Here is a 17,532-nt window from a genome sequence, read left to right on the forward strand (position 1 = left end):
ACTATTGCAAGAAACTAAAAGAAATCGCTGGACAACTGGGTGATTTGGAACAACCGGTTAGCAATACACGACTGGTTATGCAGATGGTTCGTGGTTTACTAGTCGAGCTAGATACCATCGGCACCATAATCAACAACAGCTGCCCTACGTGGGATGCCGCACGCCAGATGTTCAAAAGGAGCAACAACGCCAAGCCGCGCGGCCCGGAAAATCGTCCGATTAATCCCGTGATTCACTGTTGCTCACCACCAATAACCCCAACGAGACATCTCAGCCACCATCGAATTCGAATTATAAAGGTAATAATTATGACCCGAACTATAGCAGGAGGGGGCGCGGTGGTGGTGCAGGCCGCGGCGGCGGTAGATACCGGGGAGGAGGAGGCGGCCGATCCTCTGGTTTTAGAACATGGCAAAGTGGGAAAAATGGATGGCATACTGGCTTTTCACCTCAAGCCCATGCCCACTCAAATCAAAATTACAATTGGGCTCCACCTCCTACTCCATATCTATCAGGTCCATTTGCTCCTCCACACCAGGCCCACATGGCTTCGGCCCAATATTCGCATTCGGGTTTGGACCGCCACATCTCAACGCGCTCACCCCAAGTGACATCGGCACCGCCCTCAACAATATGAATTTAAACAATGCGGAACCGTATTGGAACATGGACACCGGAGCATCTTCTCACATCACCTCGGACGTCGGTAAAATCACTTCCCCTTTGTCCTTATCTTCTAACACTATTTTTGTCGGTAATGGCCAGCGTATGCAGACAAACGGATCCGGTAATGGCGTACACGTCCTCCCAAATAAAACCTACAACTTAAACCAAATAATATACTCACCACAAGTCATAAAAGACCTAATTTCCGTTCGTAAATTTACCATTGATAACCAAGTTTCTGTTGAATTTGACCCTTTTGGTTTTTCTTTGAAGGATCTCAAGGATGGACGCCTCCTTTCCCGTAACAATAGCTCCGGTGATCTCTACCCATTCACACCACCCGCATTCACTTTGCTTTCTTCGTCATTAACCGTGCCCAGGCATGATCGTCTCGGGCATCCCGGTGCGACCGTGCTAGATTATCTTAGTCATTTTTTCAATTTTAAATGTAATAAACATGTTGACTCTCTATTTTGTTCTTCGTGTCATATTTCTAATAGTAAAGGGTTACCTTTTTTTGAATCTTTATCTATTACACTTAGACCGTTTTATATTATACATTGTGACCTTTGGACTTCACCCGTCACCAGTAATTCAGGTTATAAATATTATATGCTTCTCATTGATAACTACAAAAATTACATTTGGTTTACCCACTAAAATTTAAATCTAAATCTTTTCCCACATTTGTTAAATTTCATAAATTTGTCCAAACCCAATTTAACACGAACATTAAAACATTCCAATGTGACCTTGGCGGTGAATTTGACAACAACAACTTCAAATCTTTTGCTCACACAAATGGGTTAGTTTTTCGCTTTTTTTGCCCCCAAACTTCTCAACCAAACGGACGTGCCGAACGCATGATCTGACGCGTTAATGACATCATTCGTACTCTTCTTATCCATACTCGACTTCCTGCTCCTTTTTGGGTAGAGGCTCTGCACACCGCTTCTTATCTTCACAACATTCTTCCCACTAAACGACTTCATTTCCAAACCCCCGCCTTTGTCCTCTACCACCGGCACCCTTCTTACGATCACTTACGAGTGTTCGGGTGCGAATGCTATCCAAACATGTCTGCTACCCAACCCAATAAACTCTCTCCCCGATCCACTCGTTGTATTTTCCTAGGCTACCCATCGGACTTTCGTGGCTACCGATGCTACGATCCCATTACAGGTCGCGTCCACATCTCCCGTCATGTCAAATTCAATGAACAATCCTTTCCCCACCACACACATCCTACTTTTCTAGATGACCCCAACCCAACTTTACTTTCACCTTATCACTTCCAATCCCATCCTCCACCATCATACTCTTCACACACATCACCTAGCCCAACTCCTTCCACCCCATCAGCCTAAACCTAACAAAACCCAGTCAGCCCAGCTAGCTCACCCCTCCTAGCCTTGCAAACGTACAACCTCCTCAAACACCTACACCGACTTCAACGCCATCATCCACCCACGCACCAAACCATGCCTCACCAAACACCACTCCCCAACCAGATCGTCCTATTAACACTCACCATATGCATACTAGAGCCAAAACCGGTATTATAAAACCTAATCCCAAATACAATCTCGCGGACACTACCAATGTCTCACCCGTACCCACATCCTACCTAAAAGCCTTATCGGATCCTAATTGGTTGTGTGCCATGAACGATGAATTTAGTGCATTGCAGGGAAATCATACATGGGATTTGGTTCCCCGACTTACGAACAACCCAGTTATCCGATCCATGTGGCTTTTTCGTCACAAGTTTAAAGCAGATGGCTCGTTGGATCGATATAAAGCTAGATTGGTTTGCAATGGTAAATCACAAACAGTGGGAATTGATTGCACAGAAACATTTAGCCCCGTTGTAAAACCGACAACCATTCGTACGGTTCTTTCTCTGGCAGTCTCACGATGTTGGTTGATACATCAGTTAGATGTTAAAAATGCCTTCTTACATGGCCACTTACAGGAAACCGTGTTCGTTCAACAACCACCTGGCTTCGTTCATCAGCAATTCCCGAACCACGTGTGTTAGTTGAATAAATTGCTCTATGGTTTAAAGCAGGCACCCCGCGCATGGTATCACAGGTTCTCGACATTTTGCGTTCGTTAGGGTTCAAGAACAGTGTTTGTAACACATCTTTGTTTGTGTATAATCGAGGTGACCAAATGGCATATTTGCTTCTCTATGTTGATGATATAGTCCTAACCGCATCGACCACTGCACTTTGTAATCAAATTATTACCCGATTATGCGGTGAGTTTGCCATGACAGATTTGGGCCCGCTTCACCACTTTCTTGGCATTTCAGTCACTAGAGATAACCAGGATATGTTTTTGTCTCAATCGCAATATGCGCGGGACATTCTACATCGCGCGTCCATGATGAATGGTAAGCCGTGTCACACACCAGTGGATGCCAACTCTAAACTAAGTGCTACTACGGGGGAACTTTTAACTGATTGCACGTTTTATCGTAGCATTGTTGGGGCACTTCAATATCTCACATTCACCCATCCGGATATATCTTACGCGGTGCAACAATTATGCCTCTTCATGCATGCCCATCGCGACTCACATCTTACTTTCATAAATGTTTATTGAGGTACATTCATGGAACAATTAATATGGGTATTCGTATTACACCATCTTCCGTACATGCACTCATGGCATACTCCGATGCTGACTGGGGCGGGTGCCCAGATACACGTCGTTCTACCTCGGGGTACTGCATATTTCTCGGTGATAATCTTGTCTCTTGGTCCTCAAAACGCCAACCGACCATGTCTCGATCTAGTGCAGAGGCCGAATACAGGGGGGGTAGCCAATGCAGTTGCCGAGGCCACATGGATTCGCAACCTACTATTGGAACTTCGGGTACCCATACGAACAACAACTAATGTTTATTGTGACAATGTTTCTGCTATATACCTCTCAGGTAATCCGGTCCAACATCAACGCACGAAACATGTCGAAATGGACATACACTTTGTTCGGGAGAAGGTTCAAATCGGCCATGTTCGGGTCCTTCATGTTCCATCAGAGTTTCAGTTTGCAGACATTTTTACCAAGGGGCTTCCACGGCGATTGTTCGAGTCTTTCAGGTCCAGTCTAAATGTTCGATCTTACTCCCGTTAAAACTGCGGGTGAATATTAATGGAAGAGATACAAGAGATATGGTCATGATTCTTGGGATATTCTTCATTGTCTTGATTATTTGGTTACTGTATTTAGTATCGTCTATTTTGGAAACAATGTTCAATATACACCAATTGTATTATTGGTGAAGGCAAGGAGAAATACAGATTAACCATTCTTTCAGCTAAATGTTAATTTTCAACATACATGTTACTAACAAAATAAATAACTAAAAAAGTTAACTATAAAACAATGGAATTCTAGGTTTACCAATTCTACGTCCATCGCTGTCATGATATCCTCCTTTTCTAGCTGCTCCTAAAGTATTCCTGAGAAAACCTGCAAAGACTAAGTAAAACGATTAGTGCACAAATTCAACAGTAGATAGAAACATACAAAGCGTTACCGATCCAATAAAACCAATATATACAAAATTGAAAAACAAATTTGATAATGGCTAAAGCTTTATTATATTAATTTCCCAGTTTTTATAACAAATTAAGAATTGGATCTTATTCTAGCAAAACCTTTATTATGGAACTTTAAAAGCAGTGTCGTTGTCGTACTCAGTATATCTCACCAATAGCAAAGCTATGGTAGGATCTAAGGAGGGTAAGATGTAGACAGCCTTACCACTACCCCATAGGGATAGAGAGGCTGCTTCCGATGAGACCCCCGGCTCGATAGTAGTTTTGCATCAAGCCTTGGACATAAGGCACATAGTACTCAATCATCGGGACACCGGCTGATTGGTGCATATACCCTTCTCTTTCGGCTATCAACGCTAACACATGATGCCTGATTAACCTTCCGCCACGTTTGACGTTATTTTCATGAAATTAGTAAAATAACATCAAAATTAGTGCAATTTCACTTTTATCCACCCGAGGGTTCATACATATATACATTTATAAGCATGGCGATGCAAAATACACACTAACAGATACATGCATATACATACACATTTGACAAATACACATGCATACATAAACACACATGGGTTTGTTAGTATAACTCAAGAACCCATTAATTCAATTCATATATGGAGAAATTTGATAAAAATTTTAGACAAGTGATTCGAGCGAAGCCAAGCCGGCCCGTTTTAACTTGTCGAAATTGTCTTATTATTGATATACATTATTTTTAATTATCTGTTTTAACCTGTTACCAGCCCGCCTCTCGCCTCTTCTCAAATGGGTCTCATAAAAAAAGTTGTTTCTGGTGCTAAAAATAGTATTTTTGTTTTTCCTTTCTTTTTTTCATGCAGATGTCTTTTTTATTCTCATTTATGGTTTATATCTTCTTCCTTATCTACGCCAACCGTTCTTGCTCTTCAAATATATATAACTAGCGTATTTATTAAAATTTAAATGAACGTTCATGAACATAGAACGACCAATACGTGTTTTCATGTTCGTTTGTTTAATTAAATGAACAACAAAAAAATCTTGATATTTGTTCGTTTATTAAATAAAGGAACATATAGTCAATTAATATGAGATGGCACCTAAGTACACCTTACACATTTTAGTTAAAAGAAATTATTTAGTTATAAGAAGAATATAAAATACCTAAGTTCTTACCTAAATCGAAGGGATTGATGGTTCGTCATCATCGTCTTCATCATCTAAGCCTTTTCCACGCATGAGTTCTTCTCTTGAATACATTTTCATGCCAGGTGCTCCAGGCATACCCTCCATTGACTTTAACATCTTTTCCATTCCAGCCTCTTTTGCGGACTTTGGGACAAGAGTCTCACCCGGCTCCCGACCCTGAAAATTTACACAGTAAAAAGTAAATGTATTTGAAGCTTTTAGCAGAATAAAATATGAAATATTGGAGTCTTTAAATGTATTTTAGTAATTTTCAGTAATTAAAACAACTCAAAAAGACCAAAAACGTTTGATTGATTAAAAGAGAATGAGGTCCGTTTTAACAAATATATCGCGGGGTCGTGGAAACCGGTGGCTAAAGTACTAAATGAGGTATGTTTTGTGGATGAGAAGCTCATCCATTTAATTAAAGGTGAAGTGAGCAAAGGGAACACCATCTGTTTTTGGGCAGATCTCTAGTGTGGTAACTCCACTTTACAAGAAGCCTTCCCAAACATAATTAAGTTAGAAAAGAAAAAGAATTATAAAATCATAGAGAGTGTTTGCCGCAAGATAGTTTTGTTTGTTGGGGGTGGGAGTGGTCGAGAAATCCGTCGTCTCATATGGAGATGGTGGAATGGGAACGCCTATTTAATACGTTAATTACGGTTGGGTGGAGTATCTCGAATGATTCTTGGAGGTGGTTAGGGGATCATTTAGGAGTTTATTCGGTCAAGTCGGTTAGAAAGAAATTAATGAAGGACAGGGCTGGTGTGGGGTGTAATGTGGTGAGATGGAGCAGATGGGCTCCTATAAAATGCAACATTTCCGCATGACGAGTGGTCTTAAATAGGCTTCCTACCTTCGAGATTCTTATAAAAAGAAACATTAATGTGGAGTTTACCCTGTGTTTGTTATGCAGTTCGGGAGAAGACACTATCGACCATATTTTATCAGGGTGTTTAGTTTCAGCTCTAGTGTGGCAACAAATAAGTGTTTGGTGTGGGATCCCCTAAATATTTGCCTTCTAATCGAAAGATATTATGGAGATTCACTCTTTTGTGGATTTGGGTAAGAGAGAAAAAGAGATACTTCATGGCATTATTATTATCGGATCTTGGAGGATTTGGAAAGCTAGAAATCTTAAACATTTTGAAGATATTGAGGTTAAGATTAAGGACATCATGGGAGATATTAAATCTTTATGTTTTCTTTGGTTAAAAAATAGATCAAAGATAGGGGATTTGGTTTGGGATAATTGGTGCAGGAATGCGTTATTGTAATTTTGGTTTTTTAGGGCGCTGCGGTGCTCCTCCGTTTCTCTGTGGAGAGGCCTGCAGTTTGTTTCCCTTTTTGTTGTTTTTTTTTTGGTTAAATGAAGTTTAACTTTCAAAAAAAATAGAAGAGAATAAAGCTTTATGTCACGAGTGAGATAATGGATTTACCTTAGGAACATGCGTGGCTTAGTACTACATGTAGTGAGATCTTTGCAGAGGTAATTAACCAATGAACTCAATGTACGCTTATTTTTGTAATTTGAACTCAATGTACGCTTATTTTTGTAATTTGTAAATATACTCTGCAACATCTGTGTCATAGTACCCTATAACCTAAAAAAACATCCGAAGTTTCTAAAATTCATCCATGAAAATTAACAAGAGCGTTACAAAGTAAGTGTTCAAATATGGATTTACAAGTAAACGGTTGCACCCTAGAAAAGAATAAATAAGTAGTTACCCCTTGACAAGCTCGTTCGATAGTTTTGCATTCTGAACCACATTGGCCTTCATATTCTTGTTCAACAAGCTGCCACTGGTCCAAATTAAAAGATAAGATACCGATCAAAGAATCAAACAAAGTTGCATTTACTTTATACAAAACTGTAGAGGTAGGGTACCAAAAGAACCCAAATACCATTAAATACTACTAGCGGGTCATAGAGAACCCTCTTATAAACAACCCGCGAGACACTTGGGCAACCCGCATGTTACGAGTAAGGAGGAACGTTCTCATAACACTCGCAGAAGCATCCTAGCGTCCTCAAAAGTCATCTGCAAGACAGGACGTATGTCCGCACAAATAACTGGAGGACAGTGCCAGTAGGACAGTTGTCGCCATTCAAATACTTTCTAGAAGAAAGGCTCATGATTCTTACATGGGGAATACGTGACATACTAACCAATGAAAAAAGGACACCTGGCCAGGTTGTTATAACCGTGTACATGGTCAGAGTGCGATCCATCCTATCAGCTAGTGACACGTGTCAGGTTGTTATACCCATGCACATGGAACGTATAGCCCAACCTATCACAAGAAGACACGTGGCCAGGTTGTTATAACCGTGCACATGGTCAGGGTGCGATCCATCCTATCAGTTGGTGACACGTGTCCGGGTTGTTATACCCATGCACATGGGACGTATAGCCCAACCTATCACAAGAAGACACGTGTCCAGGCGGTTATCAAAGATCTTCTAGAAGAGGGCAGCTGCCCCAATCATCTTCCATCATCCTTCGGCTATAAATACCTTGTCAAACGATATGAGGTATTCATTCATTCACTCACATATATTCTGAATACACTTAGTCTTTATACATCAGTACTTTCTTCATTACGAACGTTACTGATTCTCACGCCGGAGGGTGGTTACAGGAAGACCCCCTCCCCTTTTGTCCTTTCTGTAACAAGGCTCACGGTGTCTGTTTTGCAGGTTCGGGTCACTGGACTTTAGGAAGCCTTACTCATATCGTGGTGGTAATTATCGTATTGTACCCTGTGGACTCACTGGATCCAGGACCCATACCCGGGGAGTGGATCCGTGTTTCTTCAGTGGCGCCATCCGTGATTTGTGTTAGAACAGCTATAGTTTTCGTTGGTTTTTTGGTTCGTTTGATATGAGTAAACTTCCTGAAGGACCGACGGGAACCCCTGCAACTGAGTCACGTGTAACTAACACAGAAGCACCACCAGGTCTTAGTGTTTTTGCATGCGTCACGACTCCAAGAGGCCGTACTCTTGAGCGAGTCACAGCTCCAGGGTCCGGAACATTGACGTAACACCTGGGGGTTTTACCCTAGAGAACGTCACAGCACCAACCGGTACCACCCCCTAGATATGGGACGGACCTCAGCACCGAAAGGTTCTAATTTGGGTAATATCAGACGGATTACAGAAAAAACTCGCCGAAAGCGGTCAGTGTTGGATCTAGAAAATGATTCAGGTGACTCTGACGTGGCGAGATCTCATAGACGTAATTCCAGATCCAGAGGAGCCTTGACTCCTGAAGAGTGGCTCCATGTGCAGCAACAAAGTTTGGTGGCTGAATACGAGCGTAGAAAACGTAACGAGCAACTTCACGCCCGCACGTTGGATTATGAGGAATCCCCTAGGGGATCTCCTTCTCCTCCACCAACAGTGCGAGGAAGTCAAACCCGTAACAGTCAACAGACGGAACTAGAGTTTGGCGAACTTCCGAGGCTACGTCCTCGTCCTCGCATAAATATGCGAATGCCATCTTATTTAGATGAGTTTGACGGTTACAATTCATCCTACCACCCGGGAGACTATAGTATGTATACCGGAGACAGTAGGATGAGTTCTCAGGCAAAAAGCAGCCATCCGCATGACATAGTCCGCCATACCGAATACCATAGCAATGCGGAACGAGACTTTACTAAACCATACCGCCTTGCGGCCTTCGCTGAAAAATCAAAGTTCATAGCAAGTATCGCCACAGCACCCTTTCCCGTTAATGCTAAGATACCTACATCGGTGGGTAAGTATAATGGTATGACTGATCCAAGTGATCATCTCCAAAACTTTATTGCGGTAGGTGGTGTTAGTGGTTGGACGCTGCCTATTGGTGTCACATGTTTGCATTGACACTAACTGGGGCAGCAAGAGAATGGTTTGAAAAGTTACCCAACGGTGAAATTTCTAGTTGGGACGATCTGGTGAAAAAATTTTCCCAACACTTCAGTCAACAGAAAAAACATACGCGAGACCTATCAGAAATTTTGGATGTTGTCCGCCGCGATAATGAGTCCATAGAAGATTTTATCACCAGGTTCAATGACGAAAGTTTGAACATCGGTGGAATCAGTAAAGACATACTTCGTGGTGCCTTCCGCAAAAACGTCAAATGTGACGATTTAGTCCGCACGCTTACGGGCAGAGATGGAATGCCAAAAGAATGGGACGACCTGATGACTGCGGCAAAGGTGTATGCTAATACTGAGAAAACATTGAGGAATGGTAACACGAAACAAAAATTTAAAGTTGAGTTTCAGAATCCGAGACCTAATAGACAGGCGAAAGGCCCTATTTGGTCAAGGCTTCAGCCAAATGCGGAAGCGTCAAAACCATTTGACGCAAGATCCCTCATAGGCAACAAGAACAAAGCGGGACCTGTAAACCGAGGTCCCAACAATTGGACTCCTCTTTCAAAGACTCCCGCTGAAATTCTCACCACAGAGAATATAAAATTTAGAAAGCCACAGCCATTAACAAGAAGATCATTCTTGGATGCTACTAAGCACTGTTCGTATCATGACGACAATGGTCATAATACGAATGAATGTAGAACATTGAAAAATGAAATTGAGACGGCTGTGAAATCTGGAAAACTCAAACACTTGGTAAAAAATGGAAAACCAGACAATGGAAAAACACTTGTTCGGGACATCCTAGGCCCGAGTAAGAAACAAAATTAAAGATTTGAATGTTCATATGATACAAGGAGAGTTCCATACAGGAAATAAGAGAAAAAAATCTGATGATGAAGAGTGGAAGAATGAACCAGTGATCTTCCCTCGAATTAAAGGAGGCCCGAACAATAAGAACCCCCTAATCATCACTGCCCTCTTCGGACACTATCGTTCTCATTACGTCTTCTTCGACACCGGCAGCACATCAAATATCATGTATGAACAATGCGTTGATCAGCTTGACGAAGAAGATAAAGAAAGATTGAAACCCATCCACGCTCCAGTGTTGGGATTCGGAGGAGAAATAATGCATTCGTGGGGTGTAATTTCATTCCCAGTCACCCTGAGTGATGGAATTCATTCGAGGACCGAGGAGGTCGAATTTCAGGTTTTGCCAGCAATATCAAGACATGATATTATCCTTGGACGAGAAGCGATTGGTGATTTCAATGCTCATCCGTCCACAGCACACGGTGCAGTAGGAGTCCCAACTTGTACTGGCATCGCAATAATTCATGTTAACAGGCACTGCTTTGCAACCAAGAGTTCAAAACCAAGCAAGATTCCAAAACAAGCTTTGAGAACTGAACCGGAAAAGTGGGTCTTGAACAAAGATTTCCCTGATCAAACTGTAACAATTGGACATGCTATCTTCGAGATAGTGCGGACTTTCTTGAAACAATTATTATCAAAGAATGTCGATGTTTTCGCATGGCAACCTGCGGACATGACGGGTAATGTCACACCCGGCCCTGAGCGGCGGAAGCAGCCGGGCGCGCGCGAGTGGGAATTGATACTTAACCACGGGCCATTGCAAACATTCAAAGTAAGATTTTCATTGCGCATGAAAAGTTTAATACAAATACATTACATTGTTTAAAAATTACATAAAAACATCCAAGTATAAAAATTGTTGAAGATTTCTACGCCATATCCCCATGCGCGGCGGGAACAACCACGCGCATCGAAGGGATAGAACTAAAATCTTCCAAAAAGCTAGTTTAGATGTTCAGCGTGAGGTGCTCTAAGTGTGACTCCATGCGCTACCTAGTTATCTCCTGAAAGACACGTAAAAACATTTGAATCAGTATAAACTGAGTGAGTTCACAAGTCTTAGTAACTTGATAAATCGTATAATCTTGATACAAATCATTCTGAAACATAATTCTGATAGCATCATTAAAACACATGCTTGGTAAAACATAGTTATATCAACATATTCTGATAAAATCGTTCCGCGGGTTACGCGCGAACATTTCTGGGAACTGTGCTCGTCTATGCAAAGTGGCGCTGCCACTACGAGCTAAAATAAGTAATACCGTCCCGCGGGTTACGCGCGAACGTTTCAGGAACATGTGCTCGTCCATGCAAAGTGGCGCTGCCACTACGAGCTAAAATAATAATTCCGTCCCGCGGGTTACGCGCGGACGTTGTGCCGGAAAACAAGGCGCTCGTCCATGCAAAGAGGCGCGACCCCTACGAGCGGGCTCAAACCCATAGTACTGCCCCATGACCATACTAGGCACTCGTCCATGCAAAGAGGTGCGACCCCTACGAGTGGGTGGATCAAACCAGCAGTCCCTACCCTTAGAGTTCCAATGGTAAAGTGATCACTTACTCGAGTTCTAGCGCACATACATCGAAAACCTTAGATAACCGTTTGCATTACTCATCATGAAACATAACTTAAACACATAATCGCTTGCATAGCTTGTAAGTATACCATGATAAAACATTATTTAAGTACGTGTCCCTCGCCCCGAAAACAGTTTAAAAAAAATAGTGAAAACAGTGAAAATAGGGGCTGTGAGACTCACCTGTGGTTCTTGTTAAGGGATTAATCGAGATTCGGGTTTTCTTGGTGTTGGCCTTGGAATTGAAGGTCTAGAATACGATTAAATAACAAGAAGTATATATATTAAGATCAAGAAATAGGAGAATATAAGGGTTGGAAAGTAGATCTCAAGGTTATAACCTCGGCTTACCTAGTAACTGGAACAGAATCGAAAATAACGGATGCTCGGGAGATGATTAGCGCAAGTTTGCAGTTCTTTGGAGTGTGTTTTGAGTGATAATTTAGGTTACATATTTATAGGCAAACTCAAGGGAACACAATCCCTTGCTTTAGGGGATTGAAATCTTTTCATATCTAGGTGTAATGATGATAAAGTATGGAAATTATTATTGTTTATTGTTTACTTAAAAGTGGAGGAGTGGACAAAAGATCTTGATTTGATTTGGACAGGACATGCAGGTCTGGGGTTGGTGAGAATAGGGTGGCTGACAGTTGACTTTTCATGTTACAGTGTGCTTTTTCAGGTACTTTTGTCAGTGTACAGTAAAAAGTGGAAAAATCCCTGAAACACGCTACTGTTTCCTTTTGGGCGGGAGTAATCTCCTTATGTCTGGAGAATAGACTAAGTGTTCTGTGCGCATCACTTTGTGCGCATAGCTTTCTGCGTGTAGGACATTTCTTTGCTGCGGGTAGGTGCGTAACCTTCTCGCTGTTGGGGATATTGAGTTTCATTTGTAGATTCTCCAGGTGGTCTTGGTATTTCAACATAGTGATCAGTCATGTTGAAGTCAATTCCATCTTGGAGCTTCAGACAAACTAGCTCTCAATGTTCCCGCCATGCGGGGAGGTTAGTTCCCTTCCGCACGCGCATAAACGATCTAGGATGCACCCGCCTTAGCATCATGCGGGATGGTCAACTCATAGACAACATAACGTTAAGTTACATGATAACATAAAGCCAAAACATTCACGCATGGCGCATATAACATATGCTCACGCTGGTTCTTAACATGGTGCGCTCGCGCAGGGCGCACATAACAAATGCACGCGCTGACTAACATGGCGCGCTCGCGCAGGGCGCACATAACAAATGCACGCGCTGACTAACATGGCGCGCTCGCGCAGGGCGCACATAACAAATGCACGCGCTGACTAACATGGCGCGCTCGCGCAGGGCGCACATAACAAATGCACGCGCTGACTAACATGGCGCGCTCGCGCAGGGCGCACATAACAAATGCACGCGCTGACTAACATGGCGCGCTCGCGCAGGGCGCACATAACAAATGCACGCGCTTAATATTTACAATCACCTAATTATTAGGTTGATTACTTAATTTAAGGGATTGGGAATTTACCGGGTGTCACATTCTCCCCTCGTTAAACGAATTTCGTCCCGAAATTTAGGAGACGTTGCTGGCAGAAGCCATGCTCTGAAAGAGGTGTGGGTATTTCTTGCGCATTTGGTCTTCTCTTTCCCAAGTGAATTCAGGCCCATGCCTCGAGTTCCATTGAACCTTTACTAACTTGATTTTGCTCCTGCGTAACTTTTGTTCTTTCCAATCGGTTACTGCTATAGGTTCTTCTATGAAGTGCAGCTGTTTGTCGATGTGAATCTCTTCCATCGGCAAAATCAACGTTTCGTCAGATAAGCACTTTTTGAGGTTGGACACATGAAACGTATCATGAACTCCACTGAGTTCGGCGGGTAAACAGAGTTTATAAGCAACCGGACCGATCCTTTCCAGGATCTCGAATGGTCCAATGAAGCGCGGATTCAACTTTCCTCGCTTGCCGAAACGGGGGACTCCTTTCCATGGAGAGACTTTCAACAGTACTCTATCCCCTACTTGAAACTCCAATGGTTTCCTTCGCACATCTGCGTAGCTCTTCTGTCTATCGCGCGCTGTCTTAAGGCGATCCCTTATCTGAAAAATCTTGTCTGTTGTTTCTTGGATCAATTCTGGACCAGTCATTTGCTTGTCACCTACTTCAGCCCAGCACAGTGGGGATCTACACTTGCGCCCATACAAAGCTTCGAACGGCGCAGCCTTAATGCTTGTGTGATAGCTGTTGTTGTAAGAAAATTCAACCAATGGGAGATGAGTATCCCAGCTACCTTCGAAATCGATTGCGCACGCGCGTAGCATATCTTCCAATGTCTGGATTGTTCGCTCGCTTTGCCCATCCGTTTGAGGATGATATGCCGTACTCATGTCAAGACGAGTACCTAAAGCCCCTTGTAACGATCTCCAAAACCTTGATGTGAACCGACTATCTCTATCAGAAATGATGGACACTGGGACTCCATGTTTTGAAACTACTTCTCGAATATACAGTCGGGCTAACTTTTCCATCTTATCGGTTTCCTTGATCGGCAGGAAGTGCGCTGACTTAGTTAGCCGATCCACAATAACCCATATTGTGTCATAACCCCCAGGTGTCCTTGGCAGTTTGGTGATGAAGTCCATAGAGATTTGTTCCCACTTCCACATGGGAATTTCTGGCTGTTGAAGCAACCCTGATGGTTTCTGGTATTCAGCCTTTACCTTCGAACACGTCAGGCACTTACTGACATACGTCGCGATGGCGCCTTTAAGATTGGGCCACCAATACAGCGTTTTAACATCTTGGTACATCTTGTCTGCGCCAGGATGTACGGAATACCGCGTCTTGTGAGCTTCGTTCAATACCTGCTCGCGCAATCCTCCCTTGAGAGGGACCCATATGCGGTTAGCGAAATATAGATTGCCGTTCTCTTTAAGTTCTAAATTCTTAACCATACCCCCAAGGCATTCGTTTTTAACAAACTCTGGTTTCAAGGCTTCTTGCTGAGCGTCTCGGATGCGGGTAGAGAGATCTGCGTGAATGGTCAACCTTAGAGCCTTGACTCGTAGCGTTTTTATTCGCTCCTTCCTACTTAGCGCGTCTGCTACCACATTCGCCTTTCCAGGGTGGTACTTAATTTCACAATCATAATCGTTCAACAACTCCACCCATCTTCGTTGCCTCATGTTTAAATCCTTTTGATCAAATATATGTTGAAGGCTCTTGTGATCCGTAAAGATTATACACTTTGTACCATAGAGGTAATGGCGCCAAATCTTTAGCGCGAAGACAACCGCTCCAAGTTCTAAATCATGCGTTGTGTAGTTCTTCTCATTGGTCTTGAGTTGGCGTGAGGCATACGCTATGACTTTGTCTCGTTGCATAAGGACACATCCAAGTCCCTGATGTGAAGCGTCGCAGTAAACAACAATGTCATCCATCCCCTCGGGCAAAGACAAAATTGGCGCACTACATAACTTCTGTTTCAACATTTGAAATGCTGTTTCCTGATTTTCGCCCCAAACAAACTTCTTGTCTTTCTGAGTTAGCGCGGTCAGAGGTAGAGCTATTTTGGAGAAGTTCTCAATGAAGCGTCGATAGTAGCCAGCTAGTCCTAGGAATTGCCTCACCTCAGTTGGGGTTTTTGGCGCTTCCCAGTTTTCGATGGCCTTGACTTTGGAAGGATCAACGTGAATTCCTTTCTCGTTTACAACGTGACCGAGAAAGTGAACTTCTCTAAGCCAAAACTCGCACTTGGAAAACTTCGCATACAACTTTTCTTTCCTCAACAATTCCAAAATCAATCTCAGGTGTTGCTCATGCTCGGCCTTGGTCCGTGAGTAAATCAGAATATTATCTATAAACACAATCACAAACTTGTCCAAGTATGGTTTGCACACGCGGTTCATCAGATCCATGAACACAGCCGGCGCATTAGTTAGCCCGAAAGGCATCACTAAGAACTCATAATGGCCGTATCTAGTTCGGAAGGCTGTTTTCGGCACATCCTCCTCATGGACCCTAAGTTGGTGGTATCCTGACCGTAGATCTATCTTCGAATAATAACTGGATCCCTGCAACTGGTCAAATAAATCGTCAATCCTCGGTAAGGGGTACCGATTCTTGACTGTCAGCTTGTTCAGCTCCCTGTAGTCAATACACATTCTGAACGAACCATCCTTCTTCTTAACAAACAGTACTGGAGCTCCCCAAGGTGAAAAGCTTGGGCGTATGAAACCCTTATCCAATAGTTCCTGTAACTGATTGGATAGCTCTTGCATCTCAGATGGAGCTAATCGATAAGGCGCTCGAGCTACTGGCGCAGCTCCTGGGACTAAATCAATACGAAACTCGACTTGTCGCGGCGGCGGTAATCCGGGCAAATCTTTAGGAAAAACTTCTGGAAATTCGCGCACTACTGGTAAGTCTTCAATTCTTCGCTCATCTCCTTTCTTCTCTACGACATGCGCCAGGAAGGCGTAGCACCCTTTCCTTAGGCACTTTCGCGCCTTTAGGCACGAAATCAGTTTCGTCGCAACTCCCCTTCTTTCCCCTTGAATTACCAAGGTTTCTCCGTTCAACAGTGGGATCCGAACCTGCTTCTCATGGCAAATAACTTCCGCGCGGTTCTCGACTAACCAATCCATACCTACCACAATGTCAAAACTTCCCAAGTCTATTGGCAACAAGTTAATATTGAACCCGTGACCTCCCATGACTATAACACATTGTTCAGTTCTTTCGTTCGCGCATAACTGCCTACCATTGGCTAGTTCTATAGTATAAGGCGTGTCTAGTCTACTGGTTGCTAGGCCTAGGGAGTCTTTAAACTCAGCGGATATAAAACTTAGGTCAGCGCCAGTATCAAATAAGACAGATGCAAAATGTCCGTTAAGCAAAAACGTACCGGTTACCACATTCGGCTCTTCTTTAGCTTCGCCTGCGCCGATCACAAAAGCTCTCCCGCGAGCTTGGTTCCCCTTTTGCGGGCAATCCCGACTAAAATGCCCTGGCTTCCCGCATGCGTAGCAGTTGTCGCTTGCTCCAGCTTCTCTGATACGGCAATTCATCGTCTTGTGCCCTGGTCTGCCACATTTGGCACATTCGATTCTTGCGCATTCACCCTCGTGGTGATACTTGCATTTGTTGCACCATGGGCGAGGCCCGCTGTATCCTTTTCGTGGTGGCTCCGCGGCCTGAATCGCGTAAACCCTTGCGCTTTCCTGCTTCTTGAACGGTGGCTGCTTGGAGTCAGACCCTCGGTGGTGAGAGTTCCATTTCCTCTTGGGATCAGAGGTTCGCTGCTCGATTCCGCGCGTAGTCAACATACCCGCACGGATCGTATCCCTCGTAAGGGTAATGGCCCGCGCTACCGCCTCATCAAAGGTTGGAGGCGCTGCGGCGTTGAGCGGAACCCTAACAACATGAGGTAACCCAAAAATATACCTCTCGATCTTCTTTTCTTCCGTGTTTGCCATGTCTGGCACCAACTGGCAAAGTTCGTTGAACCGGTTGTTGTAGGCGTCGATATCCGTTCCTACCATGGTGTGGTTCCAGAATTCCTGTTGTAGACTTTGGATTTCTGCGCGAGAGCAGAACTTCCTCATCATCATCTCCTTCAGTTCCTCCCAGGTCTTGTGGAGAGCAACTTCTCGCCCCAATGTTTTCGTTTGAAGCTTCCACCAAGACGAAGCTGCCTCTTGGAACATGCAGGTCGCGTAAAGGACCTTCTGGTTCTCACTACATCCGCTAATGGAGAGAACTGTCTCCATCTTGTCAATCCAGTTGTAGAGCCCAATGG

The 17,532-nt window shown here is 43.6% G+C and overlaps 1 protein-coding gene across 1 annotated transcript in view; it reads right to left on the reverse strand.

Moving 5' to 3' along the window:
* Positions 1-5,393: 5,393 nt before the first annotated feature.
* The window catches only part of LOC143622040 (uncharacterized), a 29,199-nt gene continuing 17,060 nt past the window's right edge, over positions 5,394-17,532 (reverse strand). The window contains exons 4-6 of the mRNA XM_077093292.1: positions 7,140-7,208; positions 6,959-7,012; positions 5,394-5,582 (exon numbers count right to left, since the gene is read on the reverse strand). Of these exons, the coding sequence (XP_076949407.1) occupies positions 5,394-5,582; positions 6,959-7,012; positions 7,140-7,208 (312 nt within the window). The remainder of the gene's footprint in view (positions 5,583-6,958; positions 7,013-7,139; positions 7,209-17,532) is intronic.

Source organism: Bidens hawaiensis, unplaced genomic scaffold (assembly GCF_021521415.1).
Source record: "Bidens hawaiensis isolate Kalapana, Puna unplaced genomic scaffold, B.hawaiensis_p1.1 tig00003015_1, whole genome shotgun sequence".
Classification (NCBI taxonomy): domain Eukaryota; kingdom Viridiplantae; phylum Streptophyta; class Magnoliopsida; order Asterales; family Asteraceae; genus Bidens; species Bidens hawaiensis.